This window comes from Crotalus tigris, unplaced genomic scaffold, assembly GCF_016545835.1.
Source record: "Crotalus tigris isolate CLP2741 ecotype Arizona unplaced genomic scaffold, ASM1654583v1 scf7180000019170.200965, whole genome shotgun sequence".
Lineage (NCBI taxonomy): Eukaryota > Metazoa > Chordata > Lepidosauria > Squamata > Viperidae > Crotalus > Crotalus tigris.
This window is the reverse complement of record NW_024097411.1, coordinates 122,501-148,541: the sequence shown is the minus strand read 5'-3', so window position 1 is coordinate 148,541 and position 26,041 is coordinate 122,501. Positions and strand designations below refer to the sequence as shown.

Here is a 26,041-nt window from a genome sequence, read left to right as displayed (position 1 = left end):
CTGAAAATGTGAGTTACGACCGTTTTTCACAGTTATAACCTTTGTATCATCCCCATGATCATGTGATCAAAATTCAGATGCTTGGCAACTGGTTCATACTTATGACCGTTGCTGTGTCCCAAAGTCATGTGATCACCTTTTGTGACCTTCTGACAAGCAGAGTCAATGGGGAAGCCAGATTCATTTAACAACCGGGTTACTAACTTAACTGTAGTGATTCACTTAGCAACTGTGGCAAGAAAGGTTGTAAAATGGGGCTAAAACTCACTTAATAACTGTCTCACTTAGAATGGAAATTTTGGGCTCCATTGTGGTCATAAGTCGAGGACTACCTGTATCTCATTGATAGTACTAGAACGGTAGCTTTCCATAAAGTTATAATTGGGTTCACTCATGCTATCACGGTTTGCTTTTCCACAGTTTGTTGAACAAACCACAGTTGAGTAGGTTTATACAGTATTAAACTATAAACATTTGCAAAACACAATATACTGGATTCGCAAAACACACTAACCCAAAATCAAATGCACTATACTATAACTTAGATTGATTAGTAAACGTTTCTTCTTTTTTTCTCTTGAAATAACATCAGCTTATCATTTTTAGGAGTCTTCCATTTACAAACAAATGCTCGCCTTGAAAAAGAAATACGTGTTTTTTTGGGGGGAATAGGGTTCAATGGCTTTATCAAAAGAATATCTCTGCTGTGATAAAATGATGATTCTCAATTTTTATTTTGACCAATACTACATTTATAATCTAATTGTGTCAAAATTAAATAGGAAAAGAGGAAATTCTGGAATGGAATGTGAAACGCTACTCACCTCTCCACCCTGCTGGACATTTGCACTGGTAGCTGTCTATTCCACCAATACAAGAACCAACACCGCATGGATTTGATTTGCAATGAGTATGGCTGTTCTGGCAATGTTCCCCTTCAAATTCACTGGGACACATACACAGATATTCTCCAACACCAGGAGGGAAGTTAATGTTGGTGATGCAAGTTCCACCGTTCAAGCAGCCACAAGGCTTCACTGAAATCTACAAAAGGCAAGAATGTCTTCTATTTAACTGTGCATTTTATTACTTTATAATAAGGCCACTTACTGAGGTTCCTATGTAATGATATGTAAGAGTGATTTGTGACTCAAAATGTAGCAGTAAAAATACATTTATTCCCTGAAAGATACCAGACAAATTTCTCAATATTTGTAGACGACACCGAGAAACAAACCACAAATACGTAAGTGCACAGCTGCTACTTGAAAACTAAAAGTGCTCATCCATCTTTTTTCCTTTCTAATATCTAATAGAACTTTGAACAATCTTCTAATGTTATAATGTTCTTTATCTCCTTCCCTTCTATTATTGGCTGTTAAGAGTCAACAAACATGAAGCATCATGATATAAAGATATCACTGACTTCTAGACATCACAAAGGAAAAAGGACTAATTCTGCATTTGCCATTCTTAAAAGCAACTGGTTACTTAGCATAACGTATAGATTGGTCTTGACTGCTCAATGAATCTAACTCCTAGGGGCTTTGTTGCTAATACCTCCAGGTTCTGCATAAATTTTCTATCTAGTGATCTGAGTTAACATTTATTTTATACAATTCCCTTAGCAATTATCCATGTTAGCCAGCCTCTTTTAGCTGTGAGGTTCTTCCTCCTGTGCACGTGCATTATTACCAAATGCTACTGCAAAATTAATAGAACAGCTTGCTATAAAGACAAAGCAGAAAAGCATGGCCAAGAAACCAATGTTAAGGAGTAATAATATAAGAGGGAAATAACCCCTTTAAAAATATTGTTGCAAATGAATTATAATTTTCCCTTTATGGCTAAAACCTGATCCTTTATGTCATTATGTGTTTTCCATCAAAGATCCACATGCACACAGCATGTTTTAAAGCAGACTAATGAACCATTAGCCAGTTTGCTGTCTGAGAGACCACTTTGCCAGTCAATATAGTCCCCTTTCTGATTCATTGAATACATGGGATTCACTTTCCCTGGGATATTTGTTAGATTAATTGATCATTACTGTCATGAATGATAATATTCACTCACTTGAAAACAGCTGAAGTCTTGGCTTTTTAAAGACAATTATTAACTATTATCGGTGTAACCAAGAGCCTACGGACTAGTTTTTGAAGGATTGTAGATCTCCTTCCTACCTGCACTGAATGTCTGCTTTGTGCATTGCATTCATCGGATACCGTGAATTCAAAACTCTTTTCTTCTCCAGAATGGACCTGCCAGATGAGAAGGCCAGCAGGAGAGAGGGAGGCTCCTGGAGGGCCAGCTTCTAAAGCAAAAAGCACGGCTGATCTCTCAGGATCCACTGCTTGCAGCTGATAAACAAAAGTCTCCCCTGCAAACGTTAAAAGCTGATTGGAGGGGGCCAGGAACACAGGTGGCAGGTTGTCTAAATTAAACATAAAAAACCAGCCAAAATTAGAGGGGGGTATTAGTCTAGGGAGTATTGTTTTATTTAAGAAAAACTGTAAACATTTTATTTCAAATCACAAGCAATTTAACAATTCCAGCTAGTAACTTGGAGGAACACCATCCATACGTAGGAGATTAAGAACATCTGATAAAGTTAATACATTTACTGCTAGTGAGCTTTTCTTCAGAAAAGCTGTATTTTTTTTTCATTCGCTCTCCCTTTTCTAATCAACAAAATCTTAAAGGAATCACAGTTGAAATTAGCCCCTTAAGTGATTATCTAATATGATGCAGAGAGTGGAAATGCATCAACAGGTTTTTCTGGTGGGGAAAAAAACCTCTCATCTTATTTTCATATTGCACAAAGTGATTAACATCTGAATTTGAGTGGGGTGGCTGTGGTGAATGTTAAACTGCAGTTTAAAACACAACAAATAGAAGACCAGTTCTACAGTCATAGTCCTACAAAAACTTCAGTGAGTTTAAATCTATATTTTATATTGTGCTTTTCTACTGGAAACGCCCCGTGTGAATAAAAAAACAATTTTTTTAAAGAAAAGTCAAAATAATCTGTCCTGAAAATAAATTAACAGTTTGCTAAGTTGGAAAAACTTCGCCTTACTCATAAGTAGTTGATGAACATTACTATATCGTGTGGTTTTTGCAGCGGTACTTGTGATCAGTGGTGGATGTGGATTTTCTGTATTATGGTCAACTGTCAAATTAAAGAAAATGAAAACCTCTATGTAACGACAAAGGTCTAAACTGCTTCGCTTTGCAAAAAACAGGATGGCTTTCTCCAAAGATAATAATTTTGCAGCCTGGATAAATATTAAAAATATACTCTATTCGTCCAAGCCAATAATACATTCTCTTGAAGAATGCATTTTTGCATCATAACACCTGATTTTATAAGGCCGAGAGGACTTACTTTTATTAATAGACCAAGTAAATTTAGAAATTGATGGCTCACAAAAAAGACAAGAGCTGGTGAGACTTGGATCACCCTTTGCATAGCACAAGCCATCTATTTTGCATGTATTTTCCTGCCAGGAGGAAAAACAAAAATGAGTGTTAGTCACTTAAAATAGCATATCATATTTATTTATAGAAATCACGGGACAATAATCAATTCAATACATTCCCAAGTGAAAAATCTAAGTGAATCTTCATTTTCTCCTTGAATGTTATATAGATATAGATAACATTCAAGGAGAAAATGAAGACCAATTAGATTATATATATGGCTCCTGGGTTCCCAATGTTTCTTGATTGATTGGTTGGTTAATCCTGCTTTTACCATTTTTACAAACAACTCAAGGCAGTGAACATGTCAGGTAAATGTCATCAAAATGCCTGCACATGGCCTGGAAGGGCCTTCTCTGGTTTTGTGTTCTTTATCATGGCCAGTACAAATATACCCCATCCAATAAGGTAGGTGGGGATCTAAGTGATTTCTTGGCCATCTTTCCTCCCCAAATTAAATGGTTAAAAGAAAAACAGGTTGAAGTTTTCATAAAAATATATATACAATATTCTCATGATTTTTTCATTTTCTCTTTAAATATAAATTTATATAAAAATTCCAAACTGTAGTATTTATCAAGTAATTCCTTTAAATGGGGGGGGGTTGAAACTGGCATAAAAGCCATAGTACTGATATCCTTCTCTACTCAAAGTCCTTGATGAAGGAAAAACAAATTTTGTAAGTTTTGACAGCATTCAGGCACCTATTTATTTGCTTGTGAGTAGTTCTATATCACCCATCTCAAATGACTTCTAGCAGTTTATAGCAGCAGCAAATAATTACTTCTGCTAGGAGAAAAAAAACATGGTTGCTATCACAAAGAATGACTTCAGTGTCTCCAAATATATTGGACTGCAACTCCCATTATCCCTAGGTAGTCTGGGGTAATAGGAGTTCTGATCTAACGCAAAGTGGGGGAAATCCAGCCTGCAGAGAGCCATTTAAATAAACTAGGGGTTGGGGTGGGCAGAGAGGACTGTAATTCTTCAGTACTCTGAATTTTTGAGTTTAACATTTGTTATGGACCGTATGTTAGTTCAAACAATAGAACATGCCTCTAATTGAGAAATGTTCCTTTTGATTCTTTACAACTGTCTTCCTAAGTTGTTATTTCTTAAAAGATCATTATTTGCTCCAGGATTCTTTATTTCTAATTAATCCAGGAGCCTTTCCATTTAAAAAAAAAATATTTATTAAATTTTTATGCTATAAGGTGACTCTGGGCAGCTTCTATGACCACTGAGTGAAGTACATAAAGCAGACACAGACACAGACAACACAGATAGGAGATTATCTAAATCTGTGTAGCAAGTAAGGGTGCCAAAGTACCTACATCAGAGTTCTCCAACCTTTCCTGGCTCATGGCCTGGAGGGGACAGCAGCTTCCAAATTACTGTGTGTGCATAATTTGGAATTTGGAATGGGCCGCGCATACACACACACACACAAACACACACTGCACTAGCGGCCCATTCACACATACACAAATGGGACATGTACCCCCCTACACTAGCGTTCCTGTTCACACCCACATGCATGCACAAACAGGGCCATGGGTGTGAGTGGGGGAATGCACACCCACCCACGCATGTGTGTCCTGGCCAGCCATTTCTGCAGCCCGCTGGCCAAGAGCCCACAGCCCAATACCGGGCTGCAGCCCATAGGTTGGGGACCCCTGAGCTACATAATATTTTTGGGGTACCTACCAGGTCCTGCCTCACCTGTCCTGACCATTTAAATTTTAAAAAGGGAGTAGTTGAAAAGGTTTCAGCATCTTTTTTTGTGTGTGTGTGTGAATGTATCTGGCCTCAAAATGGACCGCATATATTTTTGATTGGTTTAGTTTTTATGATCTACCAATCATAAAATGCCATTGCTTTGTTTGAAACTAAAGGATTCCTGCCTGAAGTAAATTAGTCTAACAACAAACTCTATGTTGAATAAACATTGTAGCTAAACCACTGAACTTAGCAAGTCTAAAGAAAGATACCACATTCTACCCTTGGTTTCAAATTAAACTATGGTAGATTTTTTACTGCAGAAAAGTCAATATAGGGCAGTTCTGAGAGAAATAAATCTAGTCAACCTTGCATGTACAGTATACTCAAAGGCAATAGCTATAGAAGCAATATTTGGAACATTGCCAGTAAATCTGAGCTAACTATTAGGACTCTTGCCACCATGTATTATAAAAGTCAAAAGCTGCTTGATAATGCCTTCCCAGCAAACGTTCTATGTCAATAGGAACTTTTTATTTTACATAAAAGATAATCTTGGAACTTTCATTATTTTTCCATTCCTATTAACTTCCATTTTCAGCACTTAACTGCTACGTTTTGTATGGACATTAAGTAATACATTTTGAAAAACAGGTTTGTATATGATGTGTGGCTTTTCAGCTACTGATGTCAAGAAGCATATAATGTACTATATATATAGTTTTCTAACTGATCAGTAAGCAAATTTGGTTCCCTGAGACTTTTCTAGCCACATCACTCACTTTAGGAAGCTGGAGGGTTAAGAAAAAGATGGATGTTCACTGCTACACCTCTAAGTGTTTTGAAATTACCTTTAATTTGCAAAGCCCATTTTGACAGAATTTGCAATCCTGACAAAGTCCATCATACAAGGTCAGAACTTTTGAATTGCTGTACTGGAATCCATCATTAGAAATCTAAAAAAAATATATGCAAAAATATATCATTTTGTGTGATCCAGTTCCACGTGGACATTGTCTGTATGTTCTAAATACATCCCTGAACTAAATGTCTGCCAAGAAGATAAATTAAACCACTTGTGAGTTACTTTCCAGCAAGCTAATAAATCACTGGATGCAGCACACTGAAAAGCCATTCATTTATTACAAAAATATCTTTTTGCTCAGATCAAATCTGGGGTTTCTGATAACCGTGGGCTTTGTTAAATCTGTTCCTGTAATTTTTTTACTCAGATAGAAACAATTTTGAGCAATAAATCCTATTTCAAACTGACTGCAGTCCATAAAACATTTACCCAAGAGAACGTTTATGGATGTCAACATTATTTTATTGAGATTGCTTCAAAGCAAGACAATTCTGTTGGGTAGATTGTGTCCTCTATTCCACCCAAAATAAATTTCCATTCCTGAGATACTAATTCATTCATAAAATATCACATCTTGAAACAAACATTCTGTAAAATAAGCTTCTCTTACATGTATTTCCTATAGATAGAGGAATAATACATTTAACTGGAGACAGAGTGGTAGATACAAGAAAAAGAATGTTCACCCTGTATTTGGCACAGGACTCAAACCCACAATAGGTAATTATGTAAGTTAATTATCTAAGTTGTATTTGTTCCAAAATATCTAACCACATGCATTGATACATTCTTTATTAGGCACAAAAGATCAGGTATAATTAAACTGATTTATTGCTCCTCATGCCTGTGCACAAGAATATTGTCAACAGTTTATACCTGCTAGGAGTTAGGTAAGTGTCAAATGAATTCAAGGGGGGTTGAACTTAGCTCACTTGTGGCTATATTGAGATTCAAGGCTGATCCCTCTTTTAATTCTACCCCACACCTCTGCCACTCCTTCCCTTACATTGTTTTTTTATTTCCACTATTTCATCTCGTGTCATCATTTGCTATTTTGTTCAAACAATGAAATGATAGTAATGATACTATTATAAGCAATGAACATTATTAGGTAGGCTTTACTTGTTTGTCTCTTGTGAAAACAGATGTGGATACTAAATTCAGATTTCAACATGAAAGGTAGAATTGAATTCTAAACTGTATAACATATTTTACATTTGAAGGCAATAAGTGGAAAAATAAACACTTATTTCACTAAATGGGACTGTATTAAAGCACAGGTAGAGTTAACTTCCACAACTGGAATTGGCAACTCCATCACTAAGTAATGCGTTTGTTCAGTGGTGGGATTCAGCCAGTTCGCACCAGTTTGTTAGAACTGGTAGCTAATATTTTGTTGCCCAGGCCCAGAATGGACTTCCGGAAGCAGCATCCACACAGAGAACTGATTGTTCACATATTTGAATCCCACCACTGCATTTGTTAAGTGAAACATCATGTGACTGTGCTGAGCTTACAATAGTAAATCCACTGTGGTCATTGAACATGATATAGCATGACTATTGAGTTGTAACTTACTGTTGTTTTTTCCATTGACACTATTTGTCATGAGCCAGCTGTGAACTTGTAAATGGTGATCACATAACTGTGGAACATGCAACCATCATAAATTCATACAGGTAACAAGGTGATTGAATTGTGATTATATAATCATGGAGACCCCTTGGCTGTTGCAAGTTTCTGGACTTGTTGCAAAGCTATCTTTTCCAGCACTGTTATAAGTTGAAAGGTTGCTAAACCAGGCAATTAAGCAAGGACTACCTGTAAAGCAGACATGTCAAACTTGCGATGTCACGTGATGTGATGCAACGTATCGGAGTTTTTTCCCCATTGCTGGCAATGGGGTGGGCGTGGTTTCCTGGTGACGTGTCTGGCCCACAGGCCGGCAGTTTGACACCTCTGCTGTAAAGGATTCAGATTTGATAACCTAAGCCTTTTGATTACCTAAGCCTTGGTTCCAATTTACATGGAAGCTGGGACATGACCACTGAAGTAAAGACAAGATTGAAAATCAGGCTTGTCAGATGTTATATTTTTTCTATCCTACTCTATGGAGTAGAGAGTTGGTCTCTGACAGAAGGCCACCTGAAGAGACTAGAAGCATTTGAAATGTGGGTTTACAGGCAGCTATTACGTATAAGCTGGTTTGACAAGATCAGAAATGAGGAGGTGATAAGCCGCCTGGGAAAGCCAAGGGAAATCATCAAAACAACTAAAAAACAAAAGTTAGAATATTTCAGACATGTGATGCGACACCCAGAAAAATACGGCATACTCCATTTAATCCTCCAGGGAAAGATTGAAGGCAAACGAGGTCCAGGCAGAAGAAGAACATCGTGGCTTCAAAATCTAAGGGACTGGTTTGGACAAAACTCAGCAGCACTTTTTCGTGCTGATAAAAACAGGATCACCAACATGATCGCCAACATCCAATAATGAATATGGCACAAGAAGAAAAAGAAGCCTTTTGTATCCCACAAAAATGGGAGGAGATCAAATGCATTTGCAAGCAGAAAATGAACGAGATAGAACCTGCTTTTCACAGAACACATATTTTCTATCATTTCTGCTCAGCCAGAGAATACCTCAAACTTTTTGTTTGTTTTTGTTTGAATTAAATCTACTAGAAATAGCTGTATGACTTTATGTATGTAGCTTGTGCTGTGCGACAAACACAACTGATAAAACTGATGTGCTATGACCTTTCCATTTGTGTCACAGAGTACAGATTATTGTCATCAACTCACCCATTTTGCTAGATCTCACTGTGACCTATTAACTGGAGCATGAAGTTGCCTTTGCAAAATATGTGTTGCGTGAAGCAACGTTTCCCCTAGGTTTTCTAGAATTTATCTATGTTAAGTCACAAATATTCCTCCAAAATTATCCTGGTTTGATACATTTTGTAGGATGATTTTGACTACGATGAAAGAGTCAAAGGTTGGACAATTTTGCTCATGTCAATAAACACATTGCCCTTTAGGGGAAGTAATGCAAGTCTTTCTCTTTTGACCTTAGCAGAAGATTGTCAAGCAGCAGGGGAAGAGCCAATTGCTTTAATTATTATGAATGTTTTATGTAATCCCTTTAACTGTCCTATGATATAACATAATTTACTACGCATATTTTACTCATATTTATCTATTGTTTCGTACTGTGGTCAGTTTGTATGTGCAATGAAATTGGTTGTTTCTAAATAAAACTTTAGAGTGTTCTGCATTGTCTCAGTCCACCCCAGGTGATTGCTGCAAAACCAGATAAGTTGCACTTCAGTAGCATATTGTCAGAAAAATAGGCTTACAGTATGAAAAATGTCTGTTTGCTTCAGACTCTCACCACATAATTTCCTTTCCTTTCCCTAATCAATAGGCTAAGAGTCAAGATGTTTAATTAGAGCTGGCAGAAGGTAGAGGTGTTAAAACTCCCAGCAAGTCCATCTAATTCTGCAATTGCAACTCAATTTATTAGTGCATAATACATTCAATTGGCATTGCACTGAATTTGTTTCCATGTGGGATTATAAGTAGCAAATGTAAATCCTGGCTAGGAGGCTACTTGGAATTAGACCCTATATCCTGCCCTTGATAAGAGTCACTCTCTAATACAGAAGTCAAGGTCCAAGGTAACATTAATGTAGAGGTGATTGCAAACATTTAACATGGAGAATAGGTTGTAATCCCAAGGAAATCAAATTTAAGAATGAAATAAAATTAGTTTAACATTCAACTGTTTTGCAGACAAAAGCAGACTGATCGGTCTTAATGCAATTTTTTTCCTCAATTTCTTTCTTTTATCAACACCCTCAAGACTATTATTTTCTCAATGCAGCTCTAATGATCAAACCAATGAACATAATAATTATTAGAATACTAGCAGCCTCTTTGTAATAAGATATTCAAATATCACTCATTTCTTTTCCTTGTTCTTTTCTTTTTGTTTTTAATTTTGTTTTGTTTCATAACAATGTTGGTGTATTATCACAAAATGGATTGGTATAGCTTTGAAAGCTAACAGGCTATAATAATAAATACACATCTTATTTGTTTATTTGTTGATATATAATGCAAGTCATATGAGTGTGTGTGTATATGTGTGTGTGTGTGTGTGTGTGTGTGTGTGTGTGTGTATGTCTTCTTAACAGTGGTGGGATTCAGCCAGTTTGCACCATTTTGGCAGAACCATAACTAATTTTTTGTTACCCAGGCCCAGAATGGACTTCCAGAAATGGCATCCACACAGAGAACCAGCTGTTCACATATTTGAATCCCACCACTGCTTCTTAACCACATGGGGGTAGATGAGACTAAGAAACAGTGGGTAGACTTGCATTTTTACAGGAGAAACAAATGGGAAAAACTGCTCAAAAAGATAGAACTTGCTTTAAAAAGTTTTATTACAAATGTGTGTGTGGGGGGGGAGCAGTATACAAAACTGACTGGAGCTTTTAAAAGGACACAACACAAAGAAGGTGAAAACAGGGAAAGCTGATCAAGGAAAAAAACAGACAGGTAGCCTAGAACTGTAGAGAGGGCACTAGGAAAGCTAAAGATCAATTAAAATTACAATATATGAGAAAAACACAGAGGCACAAAAGGTGGGGGGGGGATTACCTAACATGCTAATTGCTCAGTGAACTTGTCAGAATAAGTAAAAATAAAAAGCTGCTCAATTTTTTTCTGTCTAAATAATTTCTAGCGAGATGGTTGTTGTTTGCCAGACATTTGTGAAAAGCAGAATGAAAGAACTGAATTTGAGATTGATAGACACATGGTTATGGGATTTATATTTTAAATAGGATCAAAATTTTATGTCCAGTTGAATTGCATCCAAATGTAGAGAAGGAAATTCCTGAAGGTCTAGTGAACTTTTGCACATTAACTTTGAAAAATATGAGAGAATTGCTGAAAAGCTAGATGGAAGAAGGCAAACACCATAAATTAGTCCGACATTAAAATGTGTGAAATGCAGTACAGTTCATGAATACATTATCTAGCTGCACCTTGAAACAATGCCACGATTGCCAGCAAGGATTTGTCAATAATCAGTTTTACTAAACTGTTTTTTTAAAATAACCCTTTAAATAGATTGTGGTAGTATTTAGACATGATATGCATTGAGTCAGTAAAACATAAAAAATGGAAAAAATACCCCATGACATTCTCATTAGCAAACTATTCAATGCAGGGTGGATGGCATGACACCTACATAGATACATAGATGGTTAATTTTTTTTAAAAAAAAAAACTATTTACTAATACCACAAGGAATTCCTACTTTCACTTGCCATCTTGCATATGGTTCAATATCAATCTTGAAATGAAGATTTTCTGTTCCTATGTAGTTCTGAAGAGGGATTAAGCATTCAACCACTGTCAGATTCAAAAATGTTGCTTTTGTGATTTCGTGTTCTCTGGCTATCCATTCACCATTGTGATACTACAGGAAATAGAGCAATAAGATGTGAATTAATTATTGCAGATTTAGATATAGAAATACTTCAAATGATCCGTATGAATTTTAGGGTAGATTGTAATTAGAAGTTAAACTGTAAGAAAATTTGTTTAACATTGAACGCCTAGTAGAAATTATAGTAAATAATGGATTTTAACATGATATAATCTGAATAAAATAAATATAATGGAACATGATAATGCAATTCAATAGACTATGTTACATTTGGATATTCTATAGTGCTTCACTTTCATATGGAACAAAAGGCCTACTTTCTGGACATCCATTACAAATCTGACATTAAACTTTTTACAAGAGAAAAAAATATAAAAATAATTTTAAATCCTGTAGAATAATTTTTCAAAAGTATGTTTGAACTGGAGGCCAGGACACACTGAAGCATAAATTGGTTTATGGACAGTGCTGGAGCAGTCCCTTTTAAATTTCTGCAGAATAAAGTATATGTATGATTGATTACAGGAAGATTTTGACTGGGTTATCATTATAAAGAGCCTGTTTGGTGTAGTGGTTAGAAAGTGGGACACCACTTTTGCCTTAGGCATAAAACTAGCTTGGGCCAGTCACTCTTTTGAAAGAACAAAGAAGCACTATTCTCTGACCATAGTTTCATTCTATGTAGTTACCATTATAGGGTTTATCAAACTGTCCCTGTTTAGAGTCTATGTTTACCTTCTAGTATCTTTTCTCATCCTTATCATTTGGCCTTCTAAATGTTTTATAGCTGAGCTGTTGGTTTGGTTTGGGAAAACTGACACCATATAGCTGAGCTAGTAATCTGTTTTCCCTGGGAATACATATTTGGGTTAGCTTGACTCCCTGAGTTCTCCTTCAGTCAGGTGATAAGAAACAAACATGTTTACAGGGCACATATACACTTCAGAAATCTATTTGTCTTCTGGAATGGTAATTAGCAAAGAACGTCATTCCCAAGTCATGAGTAGAGGTAGAGCTATACAGCGACAAACTGTTCCCCAAAGTTCTTGCATGAATAGATCTGGAATATATTTTCACATTTATACAAAAATCCAAAAGGTTAAAGTTATATGACTAGTTACCAAAATCTTCTTTTTAAAATAACCTTTCTGCAAAAGTCTCTGAAGGAATGTAAAACAACTAACGAACTAACTAAAGTGAAGCATTGTACTATATAAATAAATTAATGTTTGAACAATAAAATATAGAACACTTAAAGCATTACATAATTATAAATGGAGGCAATTCCATAATCTGAGAACAAATAAAAGAGAGTCTTTCCCTGTATTTGAGGGACACAACTACGTGAACATGATGTTCTTAAGAGGGCAGATCTAAGAGAAGAAACTGTAAAAAAAAAGTCATGATTTTCAACTGATCCTGAAAAAAAGCATTGCACATCTTTCAATATTTTCATAAACAAATATTTTGACAGGAGGACTGACCAATATCTGAGTTGCCTCATTTCAAACTAATCAGTGATTTCAGATACTCTAGAGCAGGGGTCCCCAACCTATAGTCCGTGGCCTGGGACTGGGCTGTGGGCTCTTGGCCAGTGGGCCATTGAAACAGCTGACCAGTGCACGCATTGCCCCCCCACTCATGCTAACACCAGTAGCCCTGTTTGCGAATGGGAATGCTAGTTCAGAGCAGGTATCCACAGCCTGTTTGTGCATGCGTCACTAGCCCGGGGGGCTTGCGTGGCCCATTTGTGCATGCACAAATGGGCTGCTAGCTGCTGTGGGGTGTGCGGCCATTCATGCATGTGCACGGCACCAGTGCATGCTGCATGCATGAACAGGGCTGCTAGTGCCATGCTAATGTGTGTGGCTCTGTTCGTGCACACATGTGCGTGTGCACCAATTTTGAAGCTGCTCTCTTTCTCTGTGGTCCTCGAACCCGGAAAGGTTGGAGACCTCTTCTCTAGAGCTCAATTCAAAATACACTGTAAAACAAAAGTTTAAATAAGGCATGGCCAAGACATGGCCAACTGTTGCCAAATAGAGGACAGTTGACAAATGGTCTGCTTCATGTAATTATGTTTGTGCCGGCATCATCAGGGCTTAAAACGCCAGAGAGTGAGAGAGTCTTTTATAAGCAAGCCCGAGTCTGCGCCCGGCTCCTTGATCTCGTTATCGGACCTAATTGGATAGATTGTGCTCCGGTGATCCGTTTCTTCCTGCACCCCTTATCTACGTGTGTGTCCTCATTTGTCTTCTTTTCCTTGGATTCTAGGGTGGGTGGGGCAACCTCCCTATCCCCCTGGTTGCCCCCCTCCTTTGATCCATTCTCTCCCTCAGGTTTGTGTGGTGGTTTGCATTTCTCTTTCCTCTTTTTCCAATCCACATCCATGCAGCTATTCTCTCTACGAGTGCTTTCACTTTCTTCCCTAATGCCTCCCCCTCGTACCCAGTTGTTACTGAAATGTTACACATGACCATTTCAGTAACAACTGGGTACGAGGGGGAGGCATTAGGGAAGAAAGTGAAAGCACTCGTAGAGAGAATAGCTGCATGGATGTGGATTGGAAAAAGAGGAAAGAGAAATGCAAACCACCACACAAACCTGAGGGAGAGAATGGATCAAAGGAGGGGGGCAACCAGGGGGATAGGGAGGTTGCCCCACCCACCCTAGAATCCAAGGAAAAGAAGACAAATGAGGACACACACGTAGATAAGGGGTGCAGGAAGAAACGGATCACCGGAGCACAATCTATCCAATTAGGTCCGATAACGAGATCGAGGAGCCGGGCGCAGACTCGGGCTTGCTTATAAAAGACTCTCTCACTCTCTGGCGTTTTAAGCCCTGATGATGCCGGCAGGTGACTGTGAAAGCTTGGCGTTTTTAAATTAAACTTTTATAGTTTTAACTACCTTGGTGCTCATTTTATTTTAAACATGAATATACCATACATACATACATACATACATACATACATACATACATACATACATATATACACACACACACACACAGAACTATAATTCTTATAGGAAAGATTGTTCTTTCATGTTTTTCCTGTAACCATGGTCTGGGAACAGTCAGATATGATGGATAACAACTACTGAAAATGTGCTTGATAAAATGTTTTGAGAATATTTTTGTTACTAGATCCTTAAGGCTTGATTCCATCTGATAATATTTGAAAGAATGTTGTTATGGGGGAAATGTTCTCTCTAGCACCATCTCCATAAAAGTTGCTGGTGTTACATTAATGTAACTCTAAGTGTTCACACCTTTCGATACGTGGGGATCCAGCCTTGCCCCATTGAAATGCATGAAAAAAGACAATGATATTTACAGCTATCTGTATGCCAGATAAATATTTTGTACTTTTGTTTGTAATTCAGGAGGATACATGCTAGTTTCCACGGATGCTTCATGAAATGTTCTTCTAGTTTCACTGAAAAAATTCCTGACAAGATTTATATAGTTTTGAAATTGTATGACTGAAAAGCTCTCATTCATGTACTTCTTAGCCATAGATTTCTTTTCACTCAGATAATACAAAGTGTTAGAAAACTTTGTATTATCTAAGGTGATGTATAGTAATATTAATAATCCTTCAATTCAGATGAAGACCATAGCTGTGTATCAAGAAATTTGGTTAGTTAGCTGTGACACTTAAAATTCAAGTGTCTTTGGAAATAATACAGTCATGCGTACAGATTCCAGATGCAGAAAATTGAGAAGTAATAATAATGTGATTTCAGGCTTCAGTGAACTATAGTAAAGTGGGATAAAAGCCCACAGAAAAATGGAAGACACTGCATGGTTTTGATTTACTTATAAGCTAATCTCTGAAGTGCTCTGGCACCAAGTGTATAAAATGTGCGTGTCAGAAAGAGAACTTTTTACTTTTAGAACCAATAATTTTAGCCAATATCTATACATATCTATGCAGGACGATAAACCAATCAATAGAACGAGGAATGTAAAAGAAATCTATCACAGATTTCTTTTAGATGTAATTACCATAATCCACTAGTGCAGAGGTGTCAAACTGCCGGCCCATGGGCTGGTTGCATCATACGGAGGCCGTGCCCACCCCAGCTCCGGCAATGTGAAAAAAGTTGCGATACATCGCGACACGTCATGTGACGTGGCAAGTTTGATACCCGTGCACTAAATTCCACCACAGCACATCACCAGTAATTAATGGAGTTTGCTGCCAGTTGTTGCCATCTAGAAAAGTTTGTTCTGCTTTACTTCCATTGTTTCAATTCATAAAATGCAAGTATTCTTGATTTTGTACAGTGTTTGGAAATAGGACTGGGAAAACAGCACATTTATTTTTATCCCACCTTTATTATTTTTATAAATAACTCAAGGCGGTGAACCTATCCAATACTTCTTCCTCCTCCTATTTTCCCCACAACAACCAGTGACTCATGTATTAAGCTAAGGGAAAATGACTGGCCCAAGGTCATTCAGCTTTCATTCCTAACGCAGGCCTAGATCTCACAATCTTCTGGTTTCTAGCCTTGTGCCAAGGTTAGACCAAACTGGCTCTCTTGCTCTGTAATATGTGGCTTTACTTTCAAAAACATGCTATAGACATATTTATCCCAAAATAAAATAACTCTGGATTTAAGATTATTCCCAGTCCCAGCACCCAAAGAAAAAGTAGCTAAAATTTATAAACATTGAAAAAATTCTTTGTATTGCTTAATTTTCATACTTTATCAATCTAAGGCTGCCAAAACTAACCTTGGATATAGATTCTCAGTCCCAACAATCAAAGCAGGATCAAAATATATCATCTATGAATTAATAATTGTAAATAAAATTGAATTGGTTGATAATAAGGTATTTCATTTATCAAATTCCGAATAGATATCAAGATACATACATACACATCTTCCCTTCTTTCCTAAACAGAAGCTGGGAAAAGAAAGGGAAGGCTGGAAATGGAGAAGAAAGAAAATACAACTCACTTGGAAAGGGAAGAGAAAGAAAAAAAGGAAACCAACCTAAATAGAGATGAGGAGAAGGGAATAAGTAACTTGAAAGAAAGTCCTGATTAAAAATTAATGCCCCCCAAAAATAAATTCATCAGTATCTCCCAAATAATTAATAATCACCAGCTAATCTTCAAAGACATATACTGTATTTTGATGCCTGCACACATTCACTGTCAATCTTCTTCCCAGATAAAATAAGAAAACTCTACATTCCTACATCTGCCACTCAAAAGTATTTATTTGGAGGAAAACAATCTTTCTATTTGATAACCATTCAATTACCTAGCTAAACTTTCTTGAAACTGAATATTTTATCAGTCATGACCTCTCTTTCTCATAGAGTTTATTGAATGCAAGAAGCTTTCTAATAAATATTTCATTCTTTTCGTGGTCTCCTATTAAACTACTTACAGTCAGTCTGGTGATTTCACAGTGAAGATCAGGAGAGTCATTAAAGCCAACTCCATACACTTGGATGTTGTTACAGTTGGAAAATCTTAAATCGCAGAAGCCACCATTGAGTAGACTGGTAATCTCCACAGAGTGCTCTGGTATGGAAATAAACATGTGATAATCAACTATTTATTTATTTGTATTTAGTTATGTGCTGTATTTACTACACTATTTGATCAGCTTTCTGGTCGGTCACAATTCAAATCAAGTAACAAATAAAAACAGAGACAGAGGAAACAAAACTATGGTGTCCCAAATATTAACTGTGTAAAACCTGAATGGCTGTTCAGAATAATTGTTATAGCTAACTTAAGCTCACGCTCACGTTTAAGCTCATGCTTAAATGGACTCCAGAAGATGGTAGAGGACAGGAAGGCCTGGAGGAACGTTGTCCATGGGATCACAATAGGTCGGACGCGACTTTGCAACTAACAACAACAACAACATAGCTAACTTGTGAAAAGATAAAAGGAAGGGTAAACCATGAAGGGAAAGTATTCCAAAGCATGGAGACCGCTCCAGAGAAGAACTGTTTTGGGGTCCATACATTTTAGTATTCATGCAAGGATAGGATTCCTAGCAACTGCTCTTCATATGAGAAGATGAACCAGGTAGCTTTCATCTAGAGAAGAAGGCTTCTAAGATATTATAGCTTTCCATTTCAACCAGGATTTTGAAATGGACCCAGAAGCTTATTGATAACCATTGCAATGATCAAAGGATAGGATAACATTAAAATATTGATTCTACCTATTAGTAACCTATCCACTGCATTTTGTAGCAATTGAAGCTTCCAAATCACATTCCAAGGCAATCCCAAGTAGAGTGTGTTACAGAACTTTAGTCATGGGATGAAATGCGCTTGAGTCATTGTTGCCAAGGTTATCCTACTCCAAGTATATTTGCAACTAGCACATCAATGTCAGCCAAGCAAAGACTCTTCTGGCCACCACTTCCACTATTGTTTAGCAAGAGCCACAAATGCATCAGGACCCTCTAGTAATTGCAGATCAGCTCCTTTAAGAGAGTGATTCTATCTAGAGTTAATATTTGTGTACAAGTACAGTAGATTTAAGCTTTTATTTTATATTAAAAACTTTTATGTACAAACTTTACTTGTGGGTTCTTGTTGCCTTCCTATGTCAAAAAATTAAATTAAATTAACAATTTCCAAGAAAAGGCAATAGGAAAAACAGACATTGAAAACACAGATTGACATTGTTCTTACATTTTATGTAGCAACTGAAACAGTGGTGGGATTCAAATACCTGAATATCCGATTCTCTGTGTGGATGCAGACCTGGGCCTCCGAGGCCTAGAATGGACTTCTGGAAGTGACATCAACGCACTTCCGGTGGCCGTTCTAAGCCTGGGACATCTCCTCCAGGCCTCCAAGGCCTAGAATGGACTTCCAGAAGCAGCATGGGTTCAGCCGGTTCTCTGAACTCAACAAAATGTAGCTACCAGTTTTATCGAACCAGTGCGAACCGGCTGAATCCCACCATTGAACTGAAGCCATCTGCTCAGGAAAGTGTTTCTCATTACAGTGCGTGTTGTTAAACTCATAAGATTATCTCATTCAAGGCTGATAAGAGACTAATGAAAATACTTTTTATATTTGATCTGTTCAATGGTCTTGCCAATACAGTGGTTCCATAAGTATATAAATGTGGGATAATGTGTCTAAACACTAGACTATATTTATATTTCTGGAAATATTCCTTGATAGTTACTTCATGAACTATCCATTTTAACTTTATGGAGTTCCTTGCAAATTATCACATTAGCAAAATCTGTGAAAATTCTGCCAAGAAACACCATTCTGCTCAGTGTGCAAAGTTGTATTATTCTGATGTCTCATCAGTCTGTAGCAAATAAGCATGGCATAAAAACCAGATTGGTCTAGTGGTTAAGTCACCAGACTAGAAGGCAGGAAACTATGATTTCTAGTCCTGCCTTATGCAGAAAACCAGCTGGGTGACTTTGGGCCAGTCAGTCTCTCTCAGCCCAACCCACCTCACAGGGTTGTTGTTGTGGGGGAGATAGGAGGGAGGAGTATTAGGTATGTTCTCCACCAACTATCTGTAGCATATGAGATCCAGTTGTATAGTTTTCAAATTATTACAAAAATGTCTTACAAAATGGACAATGCCACATGAAAAAGTTAACCAAGCACAGGTCAAAAACAACATAAAACATGTAAAAATCTTTGATCTTTTTTCTTCTTATAAGAATTGTACAGCTCTTAAGCAGTATTTCTATATCAGCTTTTCTGCAAATCACCCCAAGTACTTTCTATGGAAAAGATTCTAACTTCAGTCACAAGAATTATCCTAAAGAGCAAGGCAAGTTCTTTTTCTGATATCTTGAAAATCTGCTGCTTATACAATTCTATAGACAATATTGGCTATACAAGCAGATGACTTTAGTTTTATATAGTATAAAGACAATTACATACTTTTGTAACCGATACCCACATCCAGCTAAGTAATTATTAAAGCAGCTACTATACTTTTATGCCCGCCACATAAGTAGGAACAAAGCTCCCACATTTATCATTAGTGTGATCTATCACTGGGAATTTAGGGGATCTAATGCAAACTTCCAATTGTGTGAGAATGGGTTCCTTGCCATCAGATATATTTTGCAGACCTGAGGGGTAAAAGGTCTTTTGCGTTTTCGTTGTTATAGCTAAGTCTTGCAGTATTTTGTTTGTATATATTCATTTGTATTTCCCTTCTTTATCTCTTCCATCTCTGAATCCATTTCCTCTGTTTCGACTTCAGATTTCTGGATTATTTGCTCATACTTTGTGGTTGTTATCTGGGAGCTTTCTAGTTGTAGATTTAATTTGGAGATTTGCTTGCTTATATTGTCTAAATTGTTTTTAGTCTCATTATGATTTCTTTTTATGTCCTCTTTGCATTCAACAATTGTTTGATGAATTAGTTGTAGCATAGAATAAATTTATTTCTGAAAAGTGTTTGTTTTTTCTTGAGGCATCATTCCTGGAGATTAGTTTTCTGGTCTTTAAATGTATCCTTTATAATCCAATAGATTCCAAAGTATAGGTTCAGTTCTGAAAGCAATATTTTATAGTAATCCCTTGTCTCAAGTATCCAAAAATTGTCAATCAGGTAAGATTGTAATCCACAATGTTCAAAATATTCAAATGTTCAACCTCTCTGAAAACAGCTCAAAAGTCTCTCCCAGCCTGGTGTAGTCCAAGGTAATTTTTTTCTTTCTTTCCCACTAGCTCCTGAAGTTAAAAATCCAAGCTCAGTGGGTATTTATAATCCAAGAAGGTCAGGATGATAAGTATGCCAAAATATTTTCTTTTATTGCCAGCTGTTCTCCCAAGGTAGGAATCACCAAGCAAAACAAATTATGATGCTATACAAAAATCCACCACTAGATGTCATTCAAAGTATATTTTCCACTCTTAAAACAAAGGATTGATTTCTTATACTTTGCCTCAATGATTTTTTTCCAGAGAGAAAATCTTAAGTTATCTCAGTTTTCAAATTTATTGAAACTGTAGCTTCATATTACTTCCACTTCAATATTGTATGTTTCTGTCCCCCATAAAATTAAAACACCGCTTCCGTTTACATTCGGAGGTTTTTAGCTTCTTGGGAGCCTTTCCCAGGAAATTCAGTTGTAAAATAGTAAAAACAGGATCAATATTCTCACCCAGATCCAAACATGTTGTTTACGATGTCTTAGGTAGTGCTTTTTTTCTTTTTCGGTAGTCAGCAGCTAATTGGCCAGCCACAGGAATGTAGCCAGTCTTTCCACTGCCAATTTGGAGGGCTTTCCTTGGACTGGACGGAAAGACCGCCATTTCTCCATGATCAACAAGGCATCCTTCCTCTTCATCGCCTCTTTAGGGCAATTTTAGGCCCTTTTCAGGGCCCCCACCAGGGCAAAATTGGGCATGGAAGGCAGAGCCCTGCCTTCCTGCATCCCATTCTGCTGCAGCGCAAACCAGAAGTCCTCCTGTGAGGATGGCTTAAAATGTTGGATATATGGAGTGTAATTTGTTTTATTGAATAATAACAATAAATATGGATCTGCAAGCACTGAATTAGGGTATGAAATAGTCTATTGAATCATAACACTTTATTGCATTCAGAAAATTACTAATGTATGAGATATTTAATTGATCATGAATTGCTTTGTTCCAGAACATTATTTTATTCTATCATATAGCTTTCAAATTACTACAATAACATTGCTTTGAACTAACTGTGATTCTTTTTCTTTTCCTTTTCTAAGAAGCAGAGAAATTGAAATTGGAAGCAAGCATGGGGGAATGCCCAAATTTCCTTTCCCAGACTATAAAATCAACCTGTAATTTGCTGCTACCTTTGGAGTCATTTTGTACTTTTAGTTATTTCTTTATCAAGTCTGAAACTGCCCATCGCCCTCACAGAGAAATTCTGTAATTATGCAACAACTTGGCTGTTGCAAGCAGACAAAATCATACTACATACTGATTTGAGCCAAAGCATAAATAAGTGTCTAAGGCAGAACCCCGGGGGGAGGAGACAATCACTAGCTAATAGCATAAAAAGGATTAAAGGAAGAATCCCAACAACTATTGAATAGAAAGCATCCTGTATCCTTTGCCCTAACTCAGACACTTGTATCTGATAAAGCAATATTTGTAAAGTGATACTAAGATAAATAGATTTCTGAAAAATGACTAAAACAGGGGTGTCAAACGTGGAAGCTGCGCCCACCCCATTGCCGGCAATGGCAAAACAGTCCCAATATGTTGCGTGACGTCGTGAGTTTGACATGTCTGGACTAAAACAAACTGAAAAAAAAATCACTACACAAATATTCCATATCATGGGAGTATGATTTTACCTTTATAAATCTAGTTCATGAATATATACATTGATGAAGATGTTTGACATAAGAATATTTTTATGATTTGGGAGAAAATATCTTTATCATAAATTGTTGTTAAATAACTATGAAACATGAGGCATGAACTGAAATATTAAAATAATGCTGAAATCAGTTCAGTTATTCAAAATAGATAGCTCTTCCTTTCTTAGGGTTGGATCACATAGCGTTAAAAAAACAGTTAAAGCTAAATATAGAAATGTTAGTGACTTAAATGTGTACCCTAAACTATTTTTTTATAGATTTTTAGTAATTCTGTAATGAATCTGTTTAGTAAAAAGAAAGAAATTCACTTTTCTGTCTCAAAAATTTGTAAATAATGCTATCATTTAAGACCTTAGGAAGATAAATAGCTTGAGGGAAGTTTAGTGATTTTTCAAAATACTGAATGTTGCCAGTAGTTGTTAAACAGAGATTCCAAAACAGATTTTTCCATATAGAGCAATTCTGCACAAGAGAAGCTAGATTCCTATGATTTCTTAATACTCCTATTCATTTGAAAGTTAACTTTAATGCACAATCTTTTTCATTTACTTAAAAAATGGTGCATCTCTGCAATATTTGGGATTTTAAAGGAAAAGGGCTGTTCAAAATACAAGGGCACTCATATAGCACCTGTTGGCAACTACTATACACATCTATACCAGGGGTGTCAAACTCAATTTCACTGAGGGCCGCATCAGCATTGCGGTTGCCCTTGGGGAGCCAGGTGGGTGTGGCCAGAGTGGGTGCAGCCTACTGGGTGGGCATGGATGGAGTGGGTGTGGCCTACTGGATGGGCGTGGCCAGTTCTACATCATTCGCATCCAGAGTGCCTGTGGGGGCCTGGGCAGGAGTGGGACAGATCTGAGGATCTCTGGCAGAAGGGGGTGGGATCGGGGCAAGTGCCAAAGCATGGTCCACCGGGGCAAGTGCCAAAATGGCCACCACAAAATTGTACATTGGCTCCCGGCTGGCCTGGGCCAGGGCCAAGGCAGCGGGGGCTGTTCCCTCACTGTTTCCAGGATGGCTTCGTGGACCACATGAAACCACTTCGCGGGCTGCATCCGGCCCCCGGGCCTTGTGTTTGACATGTCTGATCTATACTTTTTGTGTGGTTGTCTGTGAAGCTGTAGTGTATAGTGTACTGTATGCATGTGTTTGTGTATGTATGTGTGGTGTGGCACAGAAAGAAACAGATTATTTATGACCAAAAGATCCAAATATCAAACTGTAAATATAATTAAGTTTTTAAACATTTTAAATTCTTGATATGTATTAAAGACTTCATTTTTATAGCCACATTTAAAAATAGAGCTGCCACTGCTGCAATTTTAGGATTTTTATCTGCAAGTCAAATTTTAACATGTTCAGAAATATCTCTTCCAAGTCTTGATTTTGAATTAGGTCAGATAATATCCTGCCAAAAATGCTTGTAAAACTCACAGTACAATGAAGTGTGACCCACTGTTTCAAGGTTAATACCATAGGAACAAAAGGTTTGAGAGATGGAGTCTATGAAGCTATAGCTGGATCTACGAAAGACTGCTTTAAGGAGTTCCCAGCAGGTGCCGTCAGCATCCCTGGGCTGTCTCCAAAACCTTCCCCCCTTTAGATCTGAAGAGCTACACAGTCCTATTGTTTTTATGCTTCAAAAGTGACTCACAAAACAGCCTAAAATCACACTACTGAAATTGGGGCCAGTTTGCTGGTGAATTTTGGTAGTATGATTTCAAGCTGCTTTTCAAGTTTGGAGAAGATTTAAGGGAGCTGTGGGAGCAGTTTGTTTCTCAGCTTCCATTTGCAGCTTTTAAAAAGCAAACAAAACTCAAGGATTCCAGCAATGGCACCTAATCATTGGTGCACCTTCTTTGTCCTTCCTGTGGTGGGAATGGTGGCCTCTGACTTAAGGAAAGCTGTCTTTGCCTATTAAAAGAATAATAAAATCCAAAAATGTGGTGGATTCAAAAAAAACCAAACTCACAAGTGTTTTTTGTTTTACTGCTGGAAAATATTTCTGTTTTTTTCCCCTTTAGTTTTAGTTAGAGTTTTGATAAATGAAACTGAAAGATTAACTGTGTCATTTTCTGCTTATCAACACTCGTCAGTAATTTCACCAGTTGTATAATGCACAATATTGCTAGGAAAGCAGGATGGGCAGGTTTGATAAATGATAGGTAATGCTAAAAAAATAAAAGCTTCATTGTGCTTTTCGTCAACCCTGGCCATTGTTCCCTTCCAATTGTCCAAGTTTTTTTTAAAAAAAATTGGAAATCACAGTCTCAGAGGTCCCACAGAACTACTACAGCATATTTCAAGAAATAACTATAATTACCGAGATTCTGTTCCTATCAACTACTAATTCACTGACTTGTTTGAACTTTTAATTCAGAGTTTATGTAGCAAATTTCCACATGTGTAGAGCGTTCTAAAAGCTGAAATCTATACATTAGGTTGAGAAACACTGTTTTAATTTGAAGTTGCAAGCCACAATATTGCAGTATCCCTAGGACAATTCCTGTTTTGTTCTCAAAAGAGGATAGATCCAGTATATTTATGAGTAAAATTCTGGTGTTCAGAACAATGGTACTGAATGACCAGGCAATTTACTGCCTGGAGGTCTAAAATATAGTGCCATGAAAGATTGTTAAAAATGATATCACCCAATTTCTAAATCCCTACTACTACTGCCTTTCTTTCCTTCTAAAATTCCTGTGAGGTGCTAACTTTTTCTTCTAGGGCATCAAAATATTTTGAGAAACAATGGGATGATTAAAAAAAATGCCAGTGCCGTTGCCTGGTAAGAGAGCACAGAAAAAAACATAAAGTGCATTTGTGAGGAGGGTTATATGTGAAAGAACAAAGGGGAACATGGGGGGGGGGAGAATGGTGGTGAAGGGCCTAGGAGAGAATTTATAAGGTCCCAAACAGTGGTGGGATTCAGCCAGTTTGCACCGCTTCGGCAGAACCAGTAGCTATTTTTTTGTTGCCCAGGCCCAGAATAGACTTCCAGAAGTGGCATCCACACAGAGAACCGGTTGTTCACATATTAGAATCCCACCACTGGTCCCAAAGACTACACAATTCTGACAGACGACTGGCTAGATCAGACATGTCAAACTCGCAACGTCACATGATGTTGCACGATGTATCAGAACTTTTTTCCCATTGCCAGCAATGGGTAGGCATGGTTTCATCGTGATGTATCCGGCCCACGGGTCTGCAGTTTGACACCCCCGGGCTAGATAAAACACTCCTCCCAATGATGAATAAAAAAGGATTTTTAAAAAAATTAAAAGAAAACAATGTTCCTCACATTTTAATCCTTCTTATGTTTTCCACACTCACAAACCCTAATTTGCCTTGGAGATTTGTAGGAAAGATGGGACATGCTTGGATTCCTCAGTCTGGTGTCCTCCAAACATTGTTGCTGCAAATCCAGGATTCCAAGTCAGTAGACTGATTTAGGATTTTCTGTATGGGTTGAAAACAAATTTGATTCCATTTCTACAACACTTTGTTCTGTTCTGTTTTCTTTTAAAAAAGAAAACTTTGCTAAGTTGCTAAGAAAACTACATGGACATGTCCCTGTTCAGGGACTTGACTTGAAGAAGGAGGCTTTACATTTAAAATTCAGTAGTCAGCAAATAACAAATTTAAATAAATTATGCTTGTTATAGTCTTTGTGGCTTTGGTAAAATAGCATACAAGTGCAGAGGAGATGATTAACAAAAGCTATCAAATATATATTTTTATGTATTTATTCAGCATGACATAAAACCTAAGTGGTAATTCTCAACATTTCTATTGTCTGAAAGCCAGTTTTGGAGCAACCCAAAGACCAGATGTCCTGAAATAATAGGAACAAATTGAGCACACTCTTCTGAGCACCACAAAGTTAAATTGGAGCCTAGTGAATTTCTGTCATTCCTTGTCAAAACTGACAAAGAGAAGTAACCAATACTTGCATCTGCTGAATGCTAAAAATTAGCCCGGATTATGTTTGCTCTATCCAGATGTTCTGTAAACAGGCACATTATGTTTTATTGAGACTTGTCACTGCTTTTTTCGACTTTCTACAAATATTTCTAACAAATTAGCGAAATGCATTTATTCCATTTGTGGACTGCAGAAGTGGAGTCCTGTAATTGTGGAC

The 26,041-nt window shown here is 37.2% G+C and overlaps 1 protein-coding gene across 1 annotated transcript in view; it reads right to left on the bottom strand.

The window, feature by feature from the left end:
• Window positions 1–26,041, bottom strand: part of VWDE (von Willebrand factor D and EGF domains) — a gene marked incomplete at its 3' end in the record, with an annotated part of 157,307 nt that overhangs the window by 45,720 nt on the left and 85,546 nt on the right. Inside the window, exons 16-21 of the mRNA XM_039360249.1 lie at window positions 16,948–17,084; window positions 11,402–11,563; window positions 6,054–6,158; window positions 3,389–3,503; window positions 2,184–2,434; window positions 825–1,044 (exon numbers count right to left, since the gene is read on the bottom strand). Coding sequence (XP_039216183.1) covers window positions 825–1,044; window positions 2,184–2,434; window positions 3,389–3,503; window positions 6,054–6,158; window positions 11,402–11,563; window positions 16,948–17,084 — 990 coding nt within the window. The remainder of the gene's footprint in view (window positions 1–824; window positions 1,045–2,183; window positions 2,435–3,388; window positions 3,504–6,053; window positions 6,159–11,401; window positions 11,564–16,947; window positions 17,085–26,041) is intronic.